The sequence below is a fragment of the Monoraphidium neglectum genome (assembly GCF_000611645.1).
Source record: "Monoraphidium neglectum strain SAG 48.87 unplaced genomic scaffold scaffold00625, whole genome shotgun sequence".
NCBI lineage: Eukaryota > Viridiplantae > Chlorophyta > Chlorophyceae > Sphaeropleales > Selenastraceae > Monoraphidium > Monoraphidium neglectum.
The window spans coordinates 1-22,782 of NW_014013003.1; the positions used below are offsets into that span (position 1 = coordinate 1).

Genomic DNA, 22,782 nt, shown 5'->3' on the forward strand with positions numbered 1-22,782 from the left:
CTCTGAGCACTGAGCGGCGAGCACCGCGGCCAAACTTGGCGGCCCGTGCTCCTGCTTCAGATCAACCACCACCACGGTGATGTTGTCCCGGCTGCCGCGCGTCACGGCGGCGCGCATCAGCACGCCCGACGCGACGCGGCACGCGGCGGTGCGCGAGGCGCCGCGCGCGCGCGCGCGCTGCGCTGAGCGGAGGGCGAGGTTGACGGCCTCCTGGGCGGCAAACACGTCCCACAAGCCGTCCTGCGATCGAGGAGTTGATATGGTTGCCCACATGCACAGCGTGAGCAGGCCTCGTACCGCCACGTCATATCCCACCTAGCTTATCAGACCGGCTCGCAGGGTTTGGAGGTGCGGATGAAGGGCCGATGGCTGCTTGGCAGTCCACATCGACACCGCTGCGGGCGTGGGTTCTTCTACCGGTAAATACTAAGCGCATCACCTGCGTCCTGCATGGGACCCTACACCTGAACCCACCGTGGCCAGGATAAGCAGCTCGTCGTCGCTGCTGCGCTGGAAGCTGGTGATCTCGGGGTCGGCGATGACGTAAGGCCGCAGGAAGTGGTCCCCCAGCGCGCGGCTCATGGCCAGCAGCCCCATCACGCGGTGCGTGCCGGCCTTGAACACCACGCGGCCGCCCGACGCCTTGACGCGCGCCTGCAGCAAAGCGGGGGTGTGCGGCTGAGCGGTGTGTGACTGAGCGGAGTGCGGCTGAGCGGTGTGCGGCCGCGGCTGCCGCTCCATCAGTAACGCACATGCGGACCAGCATGCAGATGCATTGCCACCTAGCAACGCCCTGCCTTGCCCTGTCCAGCCAGGTCCAGCCCAGCCCTGCGCTGCCCAGCCGTTACCAACCCCTGATGCCCACACGTATAAAAATGTATGTGAAATGGGAGGCCGTCGACTCACCGCCTCGTCTGAGCGGTCTGGCTTGTGGTCGGTGGTGAGCGATATCGCCGCGCCCTTGCGGCACAGCACCGCCCGGCTGTCGCCGCAGTGCGCCAGGTGCACCTCGCCGCGCCCGATCACCGCCACGACCGCCGTGCTGCCCACCAACTCGCCGACCTCTGTGCCGGCCAGATCGCGGTCGGTACGCATGAACGCCTGCCGCAGCGCGCGTCCGACCGCCTCGCCACGCCGGTCAGACGCCTGGCTGCTCGCGCTGGGGCTCGGCGGGCAGCTGCCGAGCAGAGGGCTCGAGTAGGACGACGCGTCCGCGTGCGGGGGCGCCGCGGCCGCTGTGAGTGCCCGCGCGGCGGCCGCCGCGGCGGTCGTCGCCGGATGCAGCGGGGGCAGTGGCGGCGGCGGCAGCGCGGCGGGCGCGCCGATGCCGGCGGCGGCGGCGTCGCAGAATGCGCAGCCGCTGGTGCTGCTGGTGGCGTCGCTGTCGTCTGTGTCAGGCAGGCACGGGCCGAACACGCTGCCGCTGCTGCCGCGACTGTGGCCGCCAGAGGCCCGGCTGCTGCCGCTGCTGCCGAGCGCTTCAGCGGCGCCGGTGGCGCCAGACTCGGTGAGCGCGCACAGAAAATGGAGGTGCAGGTGCTCTTGCGCAAACTCTGCCACCTCCTTGCCTCCATGTCCGTCAAACACGCCTGCACGCATGCATGTTTGTGGGCACGCCATGCGTCAAAGATGGCTCTCGGCATCCAGGTGTGTGCCCATGTGGGGCGTTGACAGAGCAACGGCACAATTTTTTTTGGAAACTGCGTTGCCGCCACTATGCAGCGACGCAAGGACCCAGTCAACGCGCATACATGTTCATTCGCAGCCCGCTGCGCGTAGCTCGCAAACCCCGCACAAGTGATCTTTAGGTGATTACATGCAAAAACAAAGGCAATTCAGGCACCTACCAAACCACGAAAGCATGTCGTCGGCGTCGCTGCTGTGCTGCGATGCCCGCAGGTGCAGATCCTCGTCAGCGGTTACGCAACCTGCTGCGCTGCTCGCACCGCCGCCGCTGGTGCCAAGGGAAGCGAATGCTATGTGCACGCTGAAAGCGTCCTCGAGGGTGCGTCCGTTCTGGGCACATTTTGCGCCGAAGGCTGGCCCCACGCTCGTTTGCAGCTCTGCGCCGCTCAGCCATGCTTCTAGGGGTCTAACGCTCATCACTCGCGCTTGAAGGCCTCAAGTTAGAGCCACATGCTTGCCGCGCGGACTGCACAGGAATGGGGTTCGTCAACCTCGGTGGGCAGAGCGCGCTCCGTGTTTGTAGAAAGTCTAGGTCGAAATTCAAAAACACAATTGAATGTGGCTGTCGGTGTGATGGTCACGATGCCGTGCCTGGAGCGGATGGAAACCTGCCAGCAAAGCAACTCCTTTCGTCCTTGGGACGGCACGCAGTCGCTAATGCTCTCGATTTAAGGGAAACGGAATCTAGTTACAGAACGTGGCGGAATCTCTGCCTAATTATGTTGCAATCGCGTCGTTCCGCGAGCGCCGATGTGGCCGCAGGCACCTGACCGCACCTGCGCCCAACCCACGTGCGGCGGGGAGCCGAGCCACGCGCCTACCGCCGACAAGGCGCATGCGCGTCTAAGTCACTCATCGTCGCCGTCCTGGTCCTGCTCCATCCCGTCCCCTGCCGCCGCCGCCTCACCGCCACCACTGTCTGGTGGCAACTCCCCCTCGCGCCGCCGATGCTTGCCCTTTCGCTTTCCATCCTGCGCGCCCGCCGCTGCCGCCGCCGCCGCCGCCGCCTCTGCTGCTGCTGCCTCTGCTCCCGCTGCCTCTGCGCTCTCCCGCGCCTGCTGGCCCAGACGGATCTTCAGCTCGGTCATGAACGTGGGCACGCTGTCCTTGTGCACGAAAACCACCGCGGCGTCAAAGCCGTCACGCTCCTGGTCCCATTTAAGGGCGTCGGCTTCCTCCTGCAGGACCTGCTGAAATGTGGTGCCAAACACGTTGTACTGCGGGTCGGGAAGGCACGGCGTGCGGGAAAGGGATGGCGGCGCATTGTAAAAACGAAGTGGCTGTGAGGTACGGCAGTTGAGGGGTTCGCCAGTCCGTTGTCTCTCGCTGCATATTTTGAGGGCACACGCCACGTTTAGGATGTGAGGGGGCAGCAAAGATGGTTTAAGCAGGCAGCTGGCTTGGCTGCAAGCGTCCCCTCTATGTGCGTAAAAAGGGGGCTGCCCACAGGGAGGCCAGGGCGCGCCGATGGCTGCGCTGCCCCGCGCACTGCCCAGCTCTTTCTCACCTGCGGCTGCTTTGGCAGCTGTTTGTGCCGTATGCCAATGACACAGCAGTAGCCACTGCCATCGTCCGGCCCCACCACCGCCATCGGCCACTTGCTCTTTCGAGCCGTGCGTGCCACGTCGGCCGCGTCGCGCACAAAGGTGGCCAGGCGCAGCAGCGCCAGCGGGTGGCGAAAGCGGTCACTGTTGGTGGGCCGAATTGCCTGCACAAGGCGGGGATTTGGGATTACTGTCAGGAGGTGACAGGCTGCAATATGGTTGGGGCTCAGCAAGGCACGGGTGATTCTGCAGGGCGGCAAACTAGGGCAGGGAGTGTCATTGAAGCATGTGCCTGACATAACGCATGCCGATCACCTGCAGGTTGAGCTCCTGCATGTGGTGAGCAGGGTTGGCCTCCAGCTGCCGCCGTGTGATCATCAGGCCGCCGTCCCTTTGGGGGGGTGGTCGCCCCAAGGGGAGGGGAAGAGAGGGTGCAGCTGGTGGAGGCAGGGCCCACCTCGTGAGCCAGCAAGCTGTGCTGCCGGCTTGCTGGCCGCCGCCCAGCCTGTCCGCCCGTATCAGGCGACCGCCTGGACCTAGCCCTGCTGCACAACCTCAGAGGCTAGCCCCAACTGTAGTCGATGCAGCCGCAGGCAAGCTGCTAGTCTTGCCAAGCCTCCCGCACAGCCGTCCAGCCGGGCGGTCCGCCATCACCCCAGCTGGCCCGCCCACTTGATGACCGCCAGCTGCAGCGCCTTGGCCTCGTCGATGCCCTCCTTGAGCAGCTTCATGGAGCGTGGCGTGGACACGTCCAGAGCCTCGAGCGCCGCCCTGGGGGATTGGCCGACGTAGGTTGTTGTGGCCGATGATGCGCCTGGCACAGGGCATTTTTCAAGCGGCACGACCACATACTTGTGGCACATGGACGCAACTCGACGCCAGCAGGCCCCTGCAAAGCGCGTTCTGCTCCAACAGCTCTGGGCCAGCTCAGCTCGTGCCCACAGCGCCTACACACATGCCTGCATCCTCGCCCCGCCTGGCCACACCACACCCCGCCCGCGCCTCCCCTCCACCCCCGCCCCACCAGAAATCGTCCCGTGCGGCCGCCGCCTGCTCTTCCCGCACGTCCTCTGGGCCTTGCTCCCTGCCGCCGCCGGCCGCGTCCGCGCCAGCCCCTCCGCCGCCGCCCGCGCCGCTGCCGGGGCCCGCGCCGCCGATCTTGGTGTGGCGCACGAGCAAGCCCGTCAGGGCGTGCACGCAGTCGGCGGCACTCAGGTGCCAGCTGTACCCGTAACGCAGCTCAAATGAGTCGAACTGGAGGTCATGCGCCGACAGGGCGGTGTTGCGGCAGGCCAGCGGAAGCTTCTTGGCCAGGTCCTGGTTGCTGCTGCTCATGGTAGCTGGAACGTCGCGGGGAGCGGGAAGGTGGGGTGGTCAATGTTTCGGCGTGATTTTGGCGTGTTGAGGATGCAACCGGAGGATGCTCGCCGCGCACGAGTTGTTCAGATTGCCCCAGGCAGGGCGACATGGCATGGTTGGTTGCATAGCTTGTAGTGCTGCCCGTTAACCACTATTCAGCAATCTTGCACCGCTGCTCACCAAACGTCATGCGAGCCTGTTCCAGAGATAACCCCATATTGACAAACAGCAGCTGCATCCTGCTCAGGCCGCCCTCACGCCATGTCTGAGAGTGAGGAGGTGGTACAGACTTCAGGCGGCTGGAGTGACACAGCTTTGGATACATGCAGCATGCTTCAAGCGCCATGTGAGCGAGAGGTGTACAGCTGGGGGCGGGCCTGGTTGTGTTGTCGCAAACAGGCCCTTTTGCTGATCCATGCAAACTCTCTGCAGAAGACAACCGGGCAGGCGCTTTTGCCTCCTTGCCTGCATGCGTGGCGCCACGTATGGCGAGTACTGGAAGGCATCGTACAGGTTCCAATGACGATGCAACATCAGCCTGACAGTAGGCCGTGAGAAGGTGAAAAGGTTGGAGTTAACAGGAGGTGCAGGGGGCGAGGCTATAGTCGTGTTGCAAACAGGTCTTGAAGCAAGAGCGAGTGCCTCGACACGGTGTGATGCTGCAGGTCTAATCACTTGGCATGGAGGCAAGCTGCAAGGGCTCAGGCTCCAGAGATGCAGGCGATTGGCCCCGGCTGCCGCCCCACGCACCGGAAGTCCACCGCGGGCGTGATGTTGACGGTCGACGACGGCAGCGCCCGCTGGTTGCCCTCGTCGTCAATGTAAAAGTTGTCGCGCCCTGGGTGGTGGGACAAGAGTTGGCGGTGGTTGCTTTGGACACACAGTTGTGGCCTTCGTGCACGCATGCTTCTAACGGCGCACGGTGGCCACATGAACTCCAGTCACACGTAAACCCTGATCCTAATCCTTTGGATTTGGAATTAAGAAGCACTTTCTTGAGCTTATGGCTGCACGGCCGGGGTGGAGCCAGCTGAGGTGGCTGCCGAGGCCATGCGGGCCAGCGCGCGTGCATGCAGCGTCTGCGCATTGGCTGCTGGAAGGGGGCGCCCCTTGCTGCTACAAACAGCCTGTGGTCACTTGAGTGCCACCCTCTCCTGCCCGCCACTGCACAGCTCACCCCCAAGCGTGGCCAGCTTCTCCTTGAGCTTCTCGTACCACAGCCGGTAGTGGTGGGCAGAAGTGCGCTGGCTGATGAACTGCTCGGTCAGGCCCGTCATGGCTGGCCTGGGTTGTCACGAAAGTTTGTGTGTTGGTACATGCGAGCGCGCGCGAGCCCGCACAACATGTGCTTGCAATTGCAGCGAGGGAAGAGGGATTACCGCAGCCGTTTGGGCTCGATGAGGGCGGCCTGCTCGCCCTCAATATCCTGTCCCATAGCGCGGGTCAAGTCGCGTGAGCACCAGCAGCAATCCCACCCACGCGCCGTGATGCAAGCCGCCACCCACCACAGGTCGCCCATCACGAGCCCCGCGCTGCGCTGCTCTATGAGGGCCAGCGTGCAAAGCGCCGCGGGCTTGCCATAGGAGCTGCCATAGCCATAGTATTCGTCAAGAAGGGCCTTGCGTTCCTGGGGGCATCATTGAACGGGGTCACAGGTAAGTTTGAAATGTTCAAGTGTACTGCATATTTACAGGCTGGGCAACAAAAAATTCAAGGTTATGGTGGGTAAACAGCAACTTGGAAGCGTCTCGTTTTCAAACCTGGACTTTGCGCTGCAAAAACGCGGTCGGCATCAGTGACCACAACCTGCTGCATATTGCCCCCCACCTGCGGCTTTCCAACCAGCAGCCCCCTCACCTCAACCTCCCGCAACCGCTGCTTTGCCAGCTCCCGTCCGCCGCCGCTGGGGCTGGCTTCCGCGTGCGACTTTTGCCGCTTGCTGCGCCCCCCAGCCCCCTCGCCGTCCGACTCTCCTTCACTCTCGTTGTCACTGGCGTCCGCCTCCTCCAGCAGCTGCTTGTAGTCTATACCAAGATTGGCGATGGGTGATGGTTGTTTGTCAAGTGCGTGCCATGGTAAGGCTTTGCGGCAGCCAAGCCACCTCGGCCAGGTTGTTGTTACAAGGCACGGGCACTTTGTGAGGTCATTGCAGTGCGAGACAGATCGTGCCAGCAGTGTGCCCCCTCCCGCACATGCGCGCATGCGCACACACATACACACACACACACACACACACACACACACACACACACACACACACACATATACACACAAACCCACAAACCCACGAACCTTCGTCAGTCATCTCATCCAGCGGGCTGTAGGGGGGTATGCTTTCGCGAGGGCAGGGGTCGTCGTCATCCAGCAGCAGCAGATAGTCCCTGCAGGGTGGATCAAGGGGCAGGCCGGAGGACCAGGGGCACATGTATCTTGGGCTGGCTAGGAAGAAAGGTTGAAAAACGGGTTCTACATCAGCAAACGCAGGAACCATGCATAAGCACCCTGCCAGCCTCTAGTACACAAGCCTGAAGTGACAATTATGTGAATTGTGACTGACGAGTCCCGTAGCCATGCATACTTTTTTCCTCTACTTGAAACGGCCTCACAAATGCATGCGACCATGAGGGCAAGCGCCGCCGCCGCACCGGTCGTTATCGTCGTTGTACCGCGCGTCTATGGGCCTGTGGCTGTCAATCACGACGAACCGGATGTTGACCGCGCTGATCTGCAAGCGGAAACGGCAGCGTGGGGCAACGCGCATGCAGCTTGTCAGCTCTGCAGCACCGTCACGTGCACCCGTGTGCCATACCGTGTAGTGTCCATTGCACAACGTGGACGATGCAGCCGCGGGCCAGCAAGCCGACGGCACAGCCCTTCTATAGCGCCCGCTCAATCGCGCCCGCAGCACAACATCACCCACCCCTGCTTCCTCCAAGAGCTGCTTGACGTGGCAGGTGGCGCCGCAGTTAATCATCACCACGGTGCGCTCCTCCTGCGCAAGTGTTTCGTGCAGGGATCGCTGTCTGACCAGCTGCTTGACCATGCATGCAACAGCTGCATGCATAAACCAGCTGACCGCATGCTCTGCTCCAGCCTTGCAGCTGAACGATTGAGATTTGATGTGCGGCACTTGTCGCGCTGCAAGCAACCCTGCCCTCCCTTCTTCTCATCTCACTGCTAAGACCAGCGCGCCGCAAGGCCACCCACCGAAGACTCGTGCAGCGTCTCGCGCATGTTCTCACGCAGCTCCCGGAAGTCGCCCACTGGGTAGTAGCTGGGTCGCCAGTTGTTCATGTCTAGAAATCGCTGCTCAGAGTAGCATAGATAAGGGGCAGGGCACATTGCACGACTTGCCATGTCGAGCATGCTGTTGCAGTGCGACCCACGCCAGACTCAGTAGACAAGGACAACCATGTGCACCCACACAGACACCAGGTGCAACAATTGAGGTGCAGATATGCATATGTTGATGCGATGACATAATCTGGCACCATGCAGTCTTTACCACCTCACCATGAGCAGCCGCGTGGCACATGCACTGTCGACCTCTGCAATTGAGTGCAGCACCACCAGGCTCTTCTCTGCGCTTGCAGCACGCTCGTGCGTAACCTGACGCCATAGCTCTGGCAGCTGATCCGACGTAATTATCATGGTGGTGCTTCTGCTGGGACCGAGGCTGGTGCCGACGCTGCCACCGTGGCCAGGGAGCGCTGCCCACGTCGCACCCGCCGCTGCCCCTACTCGACGCCGCCCGCCGGTTACGCCATTGTGCGGCCGTTGGCCTCAGCACCTCCGAAGTGTTTCTAATGAAGCCTTGACCTCCCAACGCTGCAGGCTTGCCGGAGCTCGACGATGCTGTTTGAACGCGCGTACGATCTGTGGAGCCAGTGACACTTAAGTACTGCGCGGCAAATCAGAGTTCCACATGCTCATTCAACGTCTCCATGTTGAAGGCATAGGTGAATGATCTTGGCAAAGCGCGGCAACAGGCACTGCTCAAACGGCAAGCAGGGAAACTAGCGCAGTCGTGATTGCATGTACCAAGAGTATCCGTGTGGAGGCAGGAGGAATGCACGCATGAATGTGTGGGGTATTCCGCATGGGTCAAGCAGGGAGTCATCAGACGGGTGTGCAACTGCATGGTGCACTGCCAGAGCAGGTGCAAGTCAACCAGGTGAGAGGTAGGGCATCAGCCACCATGACAAACTCCATCCAAACAGGCATACATGCGTACGTATGTATGCCTGTTGGCCAGCGACCATTGGCCTGCTTCGGCGCGTGTCTCGACATGCCGCACTAGGCAGCCTGTCTCCAGGCTGTTCAGGCTAACCACGTGTGTGCCATTGGCGCCACGTCATTCGGCCATCAACTTTACATACAATGTGCCCCCGCATTCGCGAGCAGCACAGGCTTTCTGCGCTTGATATGCAGGGCAAGATGACCAGAACCAGGGGCAGGCAATACCATGGGCTTGAAACAGTCACGCGACCAGCTTGTAAGGACAGAATTGACAGCATTGACGCCCAGGAGAGGATTGCCCCAGCGTTGTGGTTAAAACCACATCGTTGGCTGCCAGATCTTATCCCTCGCTTGCAAAATGCCGTGCCTTCTTTGAACTCCCACCCCGCTTACAACCCAACCAGCTGCCTAAGGTGATTGCAATTACAAGTCCTCAGGAGGGGGGTGGCAAATTGGCATCACATTCAAACGCTGCGCGGTCCTGTTGCAGGTCATTAGTCATGAGCTTGGAGGCCCCGAAGCCGGTAACCGCCTCCCAAGTGACGCATATTGGCAACCTACCGCTGCCACGGCGCCCGGTGCCGCCTTGATTGCGGGTGACTGTACTGTTGAGTGATGCAGTGTGCAGTGCCGCGCCCGGCGGTGGCGGCTGCGGCACAAGCGTCCCGTACACATCGACCATAAGCGCCCTCTGGTAGTGGTGCTGCCGGCCAGTGGTCGCCACTGCCGGCCGCGCGGGTTCGCTGCTTGAAGAATTATTGGCCAAGGCCAGCAGAGGTGCAAAAACAGTTGGCTCCAACAGCGTTGTATTGAACGACAACTCGTACAACTGGCCTGCCGCTATGCCCCCCACATTCAGCCAATCAAATCGCCTGGAGTTGAGGGTCAGCACGGCGCCCATACGACTGCCTGCAGCGGTGCGAGCACGCCGCGCCAGCGGGCGACCTCGCTGGCCGCTGCTTGCGAGCCGCCTTGGGGCTGCCCGCTCCTGGTGTCTCTCTGCAGTAGTTGAAGTGGGCGCGGGGTGCACAAGCCGCCAGGACGCCCGCACGCCCGACGTGGCCTGCCGCCAAGATGCGTATCCACTGGTGTTGTTGAAGTCGATGAGGCTCTCATAGCTCTCAACTCCATACTCCACCGACGCCTCCCACTCTTGCGCATCAATCAGCAGGGTCGACTCGACCCGCAAGGTCCGCGGGCCCAGGCTAAGAGAGCAGCTGCCCGCCGCGTTCGCGCTTGTCAGGTCCTTGCCAATACACGTGCTTGCGATGGGCAGCTCCAAGAGGCTTTGCAAAGGCAATGCAGTCGGGCCACGCAGGGCCGTGATGCGTGGCAAGCCCGGGGCCCGCCACAGCAGCAGCGTGCTTGCCACCAGCCAGCTGGCGCCTGTCGCGCCGCGCAGCTCTATGGTGATGCTGTGGGGCGCGCGCGTGTTGAGGGCGCCCAGCCACGGTGAAAGGTCGAATGTGTACGAGGGCAGCAGGAACGTGGGGTGCGCCACAATAGACATCCACAGCCGCGGGTCCACGCCACCCTGCGCAAGGGCACAGGAGCATGCATAAACATTTAGGGGGGTGGTTTTGAGGGTGCAATCACATGGCAGGCGACCATTTCAAACACTGGAACAAGGCCAACACATGCTTCCAAGTGCGATGTACAATGCAAATTCGCAAGTGTAATCAGCTCCCCTCCCTTCAACTGAAGGGACATGCTGAGCAGGCGCTGAAGCAGTTAAGGCTGCATCCCTCGTTGTATTGCAAACCCACGGACGCTGGCGCGACGCGCCTCCGTTTCCCAACCAACCGTGTAATACGTGTAGTAAATGGGGGAGAAGCCCGCCAGCTGGCCGTCAATATACAGCCGCACCTAGTGGGAATGAAGGAACAAGGCAACATGGCGAAAATCCCATCATGCAACGCCAGCAAGCAGCACGTCCATTTTGCATAGCTGCGGCTCTGTTTTTCCTCTGCAGCCCGTAGGCCTCCGTGGTGTCCAGGGGCAGCCTGCACGGCCCCACACCTCGCGGTAGGGCTCTCCGACACTGAGGCCGTTGCAGGTGGAGGCGGTCAGGTTGCCGGATGGGTTCATGGCCCAGAACTCCTCACAGCCATCCCCTTTGGGGACTACCACCACCTGGGTGTTTGAAACGGTGCATGCATGCGCACAGATCCAATGAAACTTGTTGGGTGAGATGAGGAAAGGGCTTGCCCCATAGCTGCCGCCAGCAAGGGCCTGCAACGCACACTGAGGCTTTTGAAGTACGCGATGAAGCGCGGCCCCACTTCAGCAAGTGTGCCGGCTGCATGATTGCAGGCGTGCACCTGCGCACCTGTGCGCGGTAGACGTTCCCGGGCTCCGACAGGGCCTCTGGCAGGCTGTATGTTGCATTGGGCCAATAGTCCGGACTGCGCGGCGGCCGTGACATCAGCGGGACCGAGTGTCTGCTGGGGTTGATGGATATGTGTTAAAGCAAGGAAAGCTGCCCAACCGCCAAGCCCCCTGATGCATGGCAGTTGAGCACTCGGAACAGCTGACTGCCTGCAAGCACCACCACTCCTACATTATTCTGGGGCGCACCTATCACCAGTGCCAGTGAGAACGGTCAGCGCATCGGAGGAGGGCACACCAGGGTGTACCTCCGGCACCAGGGGCACCACTTCATCCGGCACGTCTGCAGCCGCCGGCACAAAGGTGCCCCGCCTTGCCGTTCTGTTGGCATCGCCAAGACTACCCGCTGCGGAGCCAGCACCACGACGCTGTTTCCGCACCGCTGCGCCTGCCGCCTGGGTCGCGCTGGCGGTTGCAGCGGCCTTGTCGGGTGCGGGGGTCTCCGCATGAGGGACTTGGCGTCTGGAGGGGGAGGGCTTGCGGCTGTGGTACAGCACCTGCAGCGTTGCGCTGGCCCATATGGGAACATTGTACGTGTTTGACAACACGCTATCCAGGCGGAAGCGGGTGAAAAGTGCGGACCCATCATCCTCGGACTGGCCTGGGCCGGGCTGCTGTTCGATGTAGGGCTGCAGGTGGGTGACGTCAGCAGTAGCAGCCCAGCGCTTGTCTGCTGTGCCAACACGTGCCGGTACAGGCTCACTGCAGGTTCCCAGAGCGGCCTGTTGTGTTGGGCAGGTCGGGATTTGAGTGAGCATGTGGTTGCTGGGGCGCTGTCTGGTCCGACTTTTATGGAAAAAGCTCAGTGTCCGGGCCGTAGCCAACAGTGACTTTGCCAGGCTGATGCGCTCCCGACATCCAGTGCTTTGATGCCAGCACACTCACCACAGCGTGTCCAATTTGAAGGGAATACATCCGGTCGAACTGGCGGCCTGACGCCAACCGAAACTCAACCGTCAGCAGCAGCTGCCGCACTTTCTGCTCGCCAGCGTCCCAGCCGCCGGGACACAGGTCGTACAGGTTGCGCGGCAGCCGGCCGAAGAAGAGGTTGTTGTAGCCGTCAGTAGTCAAGTTCACAGCCAGGCTCTCTGCATCGCCGCCCTTGGCGTGGCCACTGGGGGACCCACTGTTAAAGCAGTAGTCTGCCTGCTGGTGTGGCACACCCTCTGCCTTGCTGGGGTCGTATCGGCACGGGAAGGGCGACCACGGCATGAGCGTGATGTTGCAGGACCCAAGGTTTTTACCCTTGGACTGCTGGATTGGCTGAACAACATCCACGTTCTGCAGTGTGTATGAGCGAGGCAGCCAGGCGGCGTTGCAAGGGCAGGTGAGTGATGGTGGCGCTGATGATGCAGAGGGCTATGGACGACCGCTGCGTTGCAGCTGAGAGTTTTTGGTGCAGGCTGGGAGAAATCCGCTCTCAGGCACCACAAATCGGCGTGCGCTGCTCCACTATTTTACAGACTTCTCACCTCGTAGCATGGAATGGCGGGGTCTTCGCATGGCAGCCTCATGTCGATTGGCATTTGCCTGGGGCCTAGGGATCCCTTGACAAGCGGCGTCACAAGGCGACCGGCTGCTGGCCGCCTGCACATACCCGCGTTGCCGCGGGCGCCCTTGACCTTTGGACACGGTTCATAGACAGGGAATGGCAGGGCCACAGCAGCGGTGCCACTGATGATTGTGGACGCAGCAGCGGCCAGCAGCAGCAGCGTTGCTGCGGCGGGCGCGGCTGGAGCCATATGTGATGGCGTTGTATATGTCAATGAGTGAGATCAATCGCACATTAAAAGATGTTGTTGGGCGCCCTCTGCCGCGGCTGGTCCCTGATCAACCGACGCACAGTATGCCGCGTGCCGATTGCTGATACGGTAATGCAGCTACAATGAAAGGCACGTGTTCACACAGAGTATGATAAGTGATGTTCTATCAAAGATCTCGCCCCACGCTCACTCACTGCAGTGACGGTTCCTCGACGGTCGTGCTGCTCAGTGCTGCGCTTGCTGTCATGAAAAGTCAGGCCCCGACAGACACCAAATGCACAGTGCTGGCAGAACCCTGGTAAAGCAAGAAAATTAACGCAATTCAACGTCACAACTGTCGTTGAACTCTGCTACTGTAGTGTGTGTTGTGCCATAGACAACTCAGCAACAAGCAGGCCTGGTCAAGCATCGTGTTGACCATCCGCGAGGTGCCTAAGAGTTGTCTTGGTTGCTGCAGGTGGCTCACGGGATGCTTTCACTTTCTTCCTGGCAATTTGTATATGCGGGATACTCTGATGCTCAATGACTACAGCCGCCACCAGGGGGACACGCTCAAGCTTGGCTCCAATGCTTTCAGTGACGAGAGCGCCTGGCAAGCCCTAGCTGCAGTGCACCCCGTGATCCCCTCTTTAAGCCCTGTATAACTCACGAATTAGTAAAGCAGCAGCTATCGGCACACTAAGTGCCCGTTGGTGTTGCTTGAGAGGCGTCTTGCGGGTGACCAGGACATGTGAAACACTCAATGAGCGAGCGAGACTGCACCTTACAACCCGACATGCCATATGTTCTGCACACCCAAGCTGCATGATGCACTTTGATTAGCCAAATCAGGCTCAGACAAGTGAAGAATGCGCGATGGAGGTTGTAGCTTATGACGGCGGCCGTCTGTTGTGCGATGACCAGCTCGCTGTTGAGCCTCAAGACAAGCAACAACGCGTGGCCGGAGGCTACCCCTGCTGCCTCACATAGCGAGGATATCACCAGCCCCTGTAGTTCCGCATGTAGCGGTAAATGAAGAGGGGCAGGCCGCGGTTCCGCTGCACGTTGATCTGCAACAACACGGTTGGCACACGTGGGCGAGGTGGCGGTTGTCCATGAGTCAGTAAGGTTGCAAGCAGCACACGCAGCGGTGCATGCCGGCAAGCCAGACATTCCGGGATGGGGTCGATTATACTTTGCTGACCTCTTGAATTTACGCAGTATCAAAGCGCGCGATGCAGTCCAAACCAACCCCATGCAAGTGTCCTGTGCTCACAAAAATCAACCCAGCCATTGCCAGAAGCGGCACAGTTGAAAACATCCATATGCCACCCATAACAATTGCTGCATAGATGTAGATATTGCCAGCGTAGCGCGGCAGCGCCAATGGCAGCGGCTCTGCCACATCTCGAAGCTGGATTGATACCACCTAGCAAGATGAGAAACAAAGAGTGATTGGTTCACCACCAGATGGTCGAAGTGGTTGTGGGGTGGGTGGTGTTGATATTGTGTGTCTGTCAGGTTGGGTGGGGTGTTCAGGCCTGGAGGTGAGGGGAGAGAAAGGGCAGGTGGTGATGGACCTGGGGGTAGCAGCAGTATGCAGTGAGTGTGGCACGGCTGTGTTGAAGGAGCACGGGATCAGCAGGCAGACACGTGCATTCACGCCTCCACCTGAGACTTGATTAAGAATCACTCAAGTAAGCGTGCTCAATTCGCATTGCAAAAGCCAAATGATCACAGGAGCTGATGGTTGAAACAAACGCGCTCCTGTGCACCCACCTGATGCCCAGCAGATGGCGCTGCGCCCTGGTCTAGCAGCTGCTGCAGCTGCTGCCTAGTGCCACGCCACACCTCAAGGTCATAGGACGCGTCAAACCAGCCCTGCAATGGCAAAAGGGATAGATTGATCATTGCCTGGCTGTTGGATGATCTCAGCCTCGGTGTTTGACCATTCAAAGCAAGCGTACGTGGTGGGGACCACCCCACCTGCAACCCTGGCTGAGAGCTCACGGCTCTCCTCACATGTTGATGCCTTGGCATTCAACCGGCGCAGCCCTGGATGAAATTGTCCAGGCACCCGATTCGACGCGCGCACACGTCCGCATGCACACTCGCAGGCGCCGAGACTGCAACCATCAGACAACATGTCAGCATCCACAGCAGCGGGTCTCCAATCCCACACAAATGTACGCTCACTCACCGGGTCCAGCATCCATGCGTTGCAGGCGTCCAGGGCAGGCACGCCTCCTGCTCTCAGCGTGACTGCCGACAGCGCTCGCACTGCTACCGCCCTTTGGTTATCTGTGGCCTGCCCATCATAAACACTGCTGCTGCTGCTGCTGCTGCTGCTGCTGCTGCTGCTGCTGCTGCTGCTGCTGCTGCTGCTGCTGCTGCTGCTGCTGCTGCTGCTGCTGCTGCTGCTGCTACTGCTGCTGCTGCTGCTGCTGCTGCTGCTGCTGCTGGTGCTGCTGCTGCTGCTGCTGGTGATGTTGCTGCTGCCGCCGCTGCCGCTCTGTCTTCTCCCCAAGCCCTCTGTTAGATCCGCAGGCTCTATGCGGTACTGCGGCAGACTGAGGCTGTCGCTGAAGAACAAAAAGGGCACAGCGGGCGGCTCGTCGTCGTCATATGGTGCAAACGTGAAGGAGTTATCTCCTGCAAGAAGAAGCCGCCCCACAGGTGTGCTTGTTAGCAGTGCGGGCGACACGGGAAAGCAAGTGTTTCAACCCCAGATTTTGAGGCAGGCAGCGCAAGAGTGCATAAGGTGCAGACATGTGAAAAGGTCAAAGCAAAGTTAAAGTCGGCGAATCACACTTCAAATCCCCTTGATCATGGCTGGCCAGAAGGTACGCGCCTGCAAAGAACAGAGCTGGCGGGCGACCTGTGTTTGCGCATCCATAGCCGGGCGGCCACGGCCACAGCTCCCAGGGCCACCCAAAGTCATTGTTGTCCCAGTAGCCGCTCACATAGTCCGCGACCAAAGGAACACGGGCGCCGCCAATACGCAGGGAACGGCGAAGTGGTGCCCTGCGGAGCAGAAGAGCTGTTCTCAGTGTGCGCGATGCGACATCGCCAAGATTGAAGACGTGCAACACGACCACTCTCGGCTCCTGGTTGTCGGCGTCACCTAGGGGTGCACCCACTCACGCTGGTGATGTGTACAGGGGTTCAGAGTAGCGCTGCGCCACGCTCTCGAAGAACGCGAGCAGCCTGGCATAGTCCAAGCTGTATGGAAAATGAAGGCGCAGCAACAGATCGTATCATCGCGGTTGGGGCGCGCAGCCGAGGAGGCTTGGGCTCTGCACAGGTTTGTGCAGCAAAAAGAGGCAGCTGTGCAGGCGCTCCTGCCGGCGACAGCAACCACCTCAGATGAATTCGCTGCTCTGAGGTCCTGGCTCTGTCACGCACTTGTTATTGTCTTGGATCGTCAATGCCTCTGCCTGCTGCTGCGCTTGCCATTCCACCGACAGCCTGCTGCTGTTGGGGCTGGACCCGAGGTCCACTTGGGCACGCAACCGCACGCGGCCTGAGCGGCCACAGTCGGCCGGTAGCCCTGTTTGTGGATCAAGTCCCGCTGCTGCATACACAGCGCTTCGTGTCTGGTTGCACCGGCATCAGATGTGGGAGAGGCGGAGTTCAGCCTGGGCACGCCGGCGGGCTCTATTTCACAAAGCACAGGCGCTAAGTACGTATTCGCTGCTGACGCTCCTGTCACCGTTACCGTCGCCTCCGGCAACGCTGCATGGCTTCCCGAGGCCTGTCCGCTCACCCTGGCGCATGCTGCTGATGTGGCAGCTGTGTTGGCACAAGTGAAGGTCACAATCGGTGGACAGTAGGGCTGTGGCTTGGCATACGAGGCCCCAAGTGCCCAGAAGTAGGCGTCCATGTCGGAGTCCGTACATGAGTAGCCAAAGACGGCGGGGTCCTGGTTGCAGCAGAATGCAGCATTGACAAAGTGCTTGTGTTGGTACCTGTAGCGCGTGTGTTGAGAGCGGCCGGGGGTAGCAGTATGAGCTGTGACCAAATGGCTGGTTGAGGAGTATGTCAGGTACAAGGTTACAGTGAATGCAAGCAAGGGGGCGTTCGCCTGCACAGCCTGCCTTTGCTGGTCGCGGCGCAGGAGGGCCCTGAAGCCCGCTGCGGTGGTGCGCTCACATGATGCCAGGCTGCGTCACCCTGTAGTCAAACAGCATGTCGCGGAAGTCCTGGTCCTCCACATTGATTAGCAGAAGCTACGAGGTTGCGTGCCGGGCATTGCTGTGACCCACGCACTGGCCGTCAGCCAAGCCGAGTGGTGAGGCGGCCAAATGTGGGGATCGCATCCACAAGCGCCCGATCCCCGGGCTTCTGGGTTCAAACCCGCTGCATTCGCACATCCATCCAAAAACCAGCTGGTTGGGGGCTGGTCACAGCTTGGCACATTTCCACACAGCGCACCTCGTACATCACCAGCAGCGCGCCGGTGAAGAAGGACAGCGCAGAAACACAAATCCATCCCTGGAGACGCAGGAAGCCCTCGCGATAGGTCTTCACATTGAGAGGGATGTGGCGCTCGTCTACTGACGGCATGGTTCTGTGGTCGCACGGCAGTGCTCTGCTGCGCTGGACCACAGCACCCAGCGCCGTAGCCGCACGGGCGCAAGGGCCCCAGCGTTTGGAGAATCAATAGTGATACGGTTTCGCGAGGCCCCTCTACGTTGTGCTGTCGCGATCTGCCGCGGCGGTCTTGCGTGTCAAAGCATTTGAGCGGGACGCTGTAATCAGGGACGCCCGGTGCATGGACTTCAGTACATCACTGATATCAAAATATTCACCAAATTCATAGCGTTCGGTATTCTGATCGATCTGATGCACTGTCACTGTTGGTGCCTGTGTGGCTTCTCTTTGGCTCGCTCTAGGGGCATCCTGCTGAATACAAGGTGGTCGTTTGTCGTTCGCACGCACCAAAGCTGCTACTTCGCAACTGCACAGCCCTCACGCCGCCCTTTGCTCCCAAAGTCCTGGGACACAATCGATCTGACAGTAAGGTAGCCTACTCTCAGCGTGTTTAGGACACAGCAGCAGCATCAATGGCGCGGGCCAAGATTCGCTGGGCGGACACACTCGATGAGGAGGAGTTTGGCGAGGCCCTGCCGCCCACCACCATCAAGGGTCCTGATTCCCATGGCGTCAAGACAGTGACGGAGTATTACCGCAACGAAAAGGGTGACGCGATCAAGAAGGTCACCAAGAGCAAGGTCGTGCAGGTGGAGAAGAAGGTGTACAAGGTGCGCCACGCAGTGTGCAGATCTTGCTGCTGCTGTGATGATGTTTGTGTGCTCCAGTATGGCTGTACAAGTGAGAAGGCTGGACCGTCAGTGTCAAGGCAGATGCATGCTATGAAACCAGCTGTGGTGACGCGCCGCTACCGCGGCGCTGCTGCCGCCGCCGCCGCTGCTGCTGCTGCTGCTGCCGCTGCTGCTGCTGCTGCTGCTGCTGTAGCGTTGCGACATCGATTGGAATGCAGCAATAGGCTTGTGAAACGCAGTTTGGTCGCCGGGTTTGCAGCACAATGCAGCGTATACAGGCATGCTATGTGTCCACAGCCATTGCTGTGACCTCAGCACGCACGCCGGTTCAGCAGACTGCTTGCGCAAACCTCCCAGCCCGCAAGTATTCATGCCTGGCAACCCCGGCCCTGGGACGTCCTCCTCCTGCCAGGTGACTGAGGAGCGTCGTCAGTGGCAACGTTTCGGCAAAGCCGCGACTGAGACGGTGCAGGACAGCGTGACAGTGCAGCAGAAGGAGGACATCCCCTTCGAGCGCGTGCGGCAGCTCAAGGCGACGCAGCAGGAGAAGAAGATGGACATGCAGGCTGCCATGCAGTCGGCAGACAAATCCACCATTGTCGGCAGCCTCAAGGACATGCTGTACAAGCGCCGCATGGAGCGCGAGCTGCTGCGCGCCAAGGGGCTGCTCGCCGACGCGGAGAGGCCCCCGGAGGAGGACGGGCAGCCAGGCAAGCCCGCAGGGCTGCCCAGCGCGCCCAAGCCAGGCAGCTACGTTCCGCCCAGGTGCGGGGGAGGGCGAGATTGGCGGGAAGTCCTTGGGGCCCGTCGATGGAGGCGCTCGGGGTGTGAGGATGCTGGGTTTTAGCCTTGGCCGTGGCCATTGCAAGTGCTTGTGGTAGTTGAGTATGCTGGCACTTGGAGCTATTCGACGGGCAGGCCGAGCTCACGCGCGACGCTTACCTGTTTTTTTGCGGCTGTGTTGCTCCCTGTTCATCTCTCCCTCGCAGTGTGCGCAACCGCGGAGCGGGCGGCGGCGGTGGCGAGGGTGACAGCATGCAGCAGCGGCGCCGTGACGAGAACAGCCTGCGCGTCACCAACCTGTCGGAGGATGTGTCGGAGGCTGACCTGCAGGTATGGGGGGGAGCGCTTCGGTCCACGCCAAGGCTGGTTGTTGGGGCCACAGCATCACACTGTACCGCTGTGCAGCCTGCCACCAGCATGGGGCTGTTGCTCTGCTGCCAGCCGCCGAGCGTCGCATCAGCCGTCGCTGCCAGCAGTCGAGCGACTTCCCGCCCGTTAAAGCGGCCCCCATCCGCATTCGCGTGTGCAGGAGCTGTTCCGGCCGTTTGGCCCCATCAGCCGCGTGTTCCTGGCGGTGGACCGGACGACAGGGGAGAACCGCGGCTTTGCTTTCGTCAACTACGTGTACCGGGAGGACGCAGAGCGCGCCATCCGCAACCTCAACGGTGCGCACAGGGGGCAAGCAAGCCGCCAGCTTATCCTGGCTGGGCACGGGGTGTGAGCAGGCCGCGCAGCAGTGTCGGGAGCATCAGGGGTGGCCCGTGTGCTGGCATGTTTCTCTACACCCAAGGATTGCCCCACAAAGTGGCAACGCGCCCTCGCTTGCTCCTCGCTAACGCGTCGCGTGGCTGCCGTTCCTGCACGTTTTTAGGCTATGGCTACGACAACCTCATCCTGCACGTGGAGTGGGCGGCGCCCAGGGCCGAGCGCGGCTGATCGGGCTTGCCAGTGCAGGCTAGCAGCAGCGGGCGGCGGGTGGTGGGCAGCGGCAGCAGTGGCGGCGGCAGACTGCCTTTGGTTTTTTATGCTTGAGGCTAGGCGCTTGGCTGTTGACAGTGTGAAGCAGGCGTACTCGTGCTGCGAAGCGCGCCATCATGCGCCATCGAGTAATGCAATTGTTGGTTGGCATGGGTTTCTCTGGGCTGGCGGACTGTGGTGCTGATGGGGGGCGTGTGCTTGCTAGCAAGCTGAATGTCACAGTGAAACTGACAGCCTCACAGGCGTTGGCTGCTATGGGGCCTGTGCAGTGCACGCAGGAACAGAAGCTGGGAGTTTCAGGGGGGCCAGCAAACAGCCAGCCGGTGCCGGTGCCGGTGCCGGTGCCGGTGCCGGTCTCAGCATGGCCACTTGGCAGTCAAATGCATGCACGCAAAATTGCAGGGCGCTATCAAACGTGGTGTCATGCGTCTTCCGACGAAGGCGTCGGGTATCTTGTTCGTGTTATGGTATCCAAGCCCAGACCAGTCAACAAGCTGGTCTCAATCTCAAGTGATCTGGTGTCGGCGTGAGAGAGCGCTTTGCACAAAGTCGAATCAAGAATTCTGGATACACGTATGACTGTGGTGGTCAGACTTCGCTGCCAGAAGTGGGCTCGCGGATCGCCAGCCAGCAGGGCGCAACGAGTATCCCGTGCGGAGGCACCGTGATTGACAAGTCCGAAACGTTGAATAGTTGCTTTATCAGCGGGATATCAGGGCAGCTCTGCGGGGCCTCGCACTGCCCGCGCTGTGTCTTCGCAGTGCCATGAGGCGCTTCGCACACATCGACAGCCATGGAGTGCGAACGCCGATGCGGATCCTGTTGTGCGCAGCCGCGATGGCCCTTCTACTTTCCAGGACAATCGCGGCAGCACCAGCGGAGCCCAGGCCCCCGGCTCGTGACCAGCAGCGGGGGCTTTTGCAGGTGCCGGTGCGCCTGGCAAAACCCTGGAAGGTCTGCACATCCTCTTGGACGGTAAGATGGACAGACGACCATGCGCGTGCACTTTCAAGAACAGCACAGCACACCCGCCACCCACTCACCCAGGAGATTGTCTGCGCACAATGTGCCACACCCCTCGCACCCCCGTTGCCGTCATCCCTCGACTATCCCCCTCATGCACCCCGCCTCCCAGCCCATGGTATCGTGCGAACCTGGTGGCGACCCCGCCACCTTCACTGGCTATGTGATCGAGCTATTCCGCCTGCTGGCCCACGACCAAGGATGGGCAGAGGGTGACTCTATGACAGGGGACTATTACCTGGAGTGCATGAAGTACACGGCGCTGATGGACGACCTGGAGTCACCCACGGGAAGCTGCGCGCTCGCCGCAGCGGGTGGGTGTGTTGTCATGCAAGGCGGAAATCAGAATTGTGGTGCGGCAAAGCGCAGGCCAGGCGCGGTTGGGGCTCAAGGGCTTTGGGGGCAAGGCTGGATTATGGATGGCAGGGGCGGCCAATCGGACGCACTGGTTGCCCCAAAGGAACTTCGGGCAGTTGGCGAGTCCCTCGCGGCCGGAGAAAGCAGTGCAACAGGGCACCAAGGAATTGACTGGCGCGGCGCGATAACCTGGCAGCCGCACGCTGCAAGCGAAATCCAGGAGCAGGCTGCAGCAGGACGGGCCCCGCCAGCCACCCCTCGCGTGCCGTCCCTCGGCCCTGCTCTCTCATCGTGTTTGCCCCGTCGTTGACGAGAGCCTTAGCAGGCCGCAACCACTGCTGCCCATTCGCCCTGCTGGCGCAGGGGTTGCCGTCAGCACGTCAACGCTCGACTCTGGCCTGATCAAGTTCAGCTGGCCTATCTACAAGGTGGGGCCTGGGAGTGTGCAACACCTGTGAGGGTGCTGGTGTGCTGCGTACGTGCGTACGCACACGCAAACTTTACACGCGCATCGATGCTAGTGGAGCGTGCAGGAGGGAAAAAATGCGGTGGATCAGAGCGGTTTCATGGCTTAAAGTAAGAGAGGGGAGGTGCTGAGGTGAACGCGGCGCAGCAAGCTTAAGGGCTGCGTGAACCCAGGCTGCCGACAGTGCTTGCAAGTAGGCGCGTGTTGGGTTCCGTCCAGGTTGGAAACCGTTGGCTGCCAACTCTCACATACCTTGCCGCTTGCAATGTGTTGACTTGACCTGTTGCACAATTCGGCAATCACCAGAGCGGCCTGCGCATCATGATTCACGGTCATCTGGAGGCAGGCAGCACATGGGCCTTCGCAGCGGTGCGTGGTCGCACTCTCCTCCCGGCGTTGACGGGCTGTGCGCCCTGAGGACCGTCAGGGTTGAATTGTGGGCATCTGCGCGCCTCTGCATCACCCTCGGCCATTTCCTACAACGGCTACCTCCGCAAATGCTCTCGCGGCGTCTTAATGCAGGCGTTCCACTGGTCACTGTGGGCGGCATGTGGCGGCACTGCCATCCTGGTGGGCCACACCAGCCAGACCACGCACATAGTGTCTGGCGCTGCTCCGCGCGCGATGTCGAATCGGGAACGTGCGGTCAGACTCTTCCCAGATGATGGCTCGCGCGCCAGCTGCGTTTGCTAACGCCGGCCACCCCGGCGATCCGCCACACTCCCCCCAGGTCGGTTTGCTGATTGCCTGTGTCGAGCGGGTGTCGCTGGGCACGCGCGCCAACCCCAAGGGGCTGGGCGGCTGGATGTGGGCGGCCTGGGCCAAGATGATGTTTGTGCCGTCTCACGTTGGGGACCCCCAGGTGCGCTGTCAGGGTGGCAGCCGGGCAGCTAGGAGGGGCTATCTGCGTGAGAGAAGCCTGCCTCCCGCCC

The 22,782-nt window shown here is 61.0% G+C and overlaps 4 protein-coding genes across 4 annotated transcripts; 1 reads left to right on the forward strand and 3 right to left on the reverse strand.

Annotated features, from left to right (window-relative positions):
* Positions 1 to 24: 24 nt before the first annotated feature.
* On the reverse strand, positions 25 to 4,565 carry MNEG_4488 (hypothetical protein; the record flags this gene model as incomplete). Its single annotated transcript, XM_014047033.1, has 8 exons — positions 25 to 240; positions 475 to 654; positions 907 to 1,589; positions 2,594 to 2,903; positions 3,194 to 3,394; positions 3,546 to 3,621; positions 3,903 to 4,001; positions 4,255 to 4,565. Coding segments are annotated over 8 exons (2,076 nt in total), but the record flags the coding sequence as incomplete, so codon positions are not given.
* A 725-nt stretch (positions 4,566 to 5,290) lies between these two features.
* Positions 5,291 to 7,883, reverse strand: MNEG_4489 (hypothetical protein; the record flags this gene model as incomplete). The annotated part of the gene is made up of 8 exons (XM_014047034.1): positions 5,291 to 5,427; positions 5,767 to 5,873; positions 6,095 to 6,216; positions 6,447 to 6,613; positions 6,882 to 6,970; positions 7,235 to 7,314; positions 7,510 to 7,581; positions 7,797 to 7,883. 8 exons carry the CDS (start codon positions 7,881 to 7,883, stop codon positions 5,291 to 5,293), a joined length of 861 nt encoding a protein of 286 aa, XP_013902488.1.
* Positions 7,884 to 17,106: 9,223 nt separating this feature from the next.
* Positions 17,107 to 17,524, reverse strand: MNEG_4490 (hypothetical protein; the record flags this gene model as incomplete). Its single annotated transcript, XM_014047035.1, has 2 exons — positions 17,107 to 17,187; positions 17,393 to 17,524. The coding sequence occupies 2 exons, from the start codon at positions 17,522 to 17,524 to the stop codon at positions 17,107 to 17,109; spliced, it is 213 nt and encodes a 70-aa protein (XP_013902489.1).
* Positions 17,525 to 18,024: 500 nt separating this feature from the next.
* Positions 18,025 to 19,962, forward strand: MNEG_4491 (translation initiation factor eIF-3 subunit 4; the record flags this gene model as incomplete). The annotated part of the gene is made up of 5 exons (XM_014047036.1): positions 18,025 to 18,222; positions 18,656 to 19,008; positions 19,233 to 19,356; positions 19,556 to 19,691; positions 19,898 to 19,962. The coding sequence occupies 5 exons, from the start codon at positions 18,025 to 18,027 to the stop codon at positions 19,960 to 19,962; spliced, it is 876 nt and encodes a 291-aa protein (XP_013902490.1).
* Between the last annotated feature and the right edge of the window lie 2,820 nt (positions 19,963 to 22,782).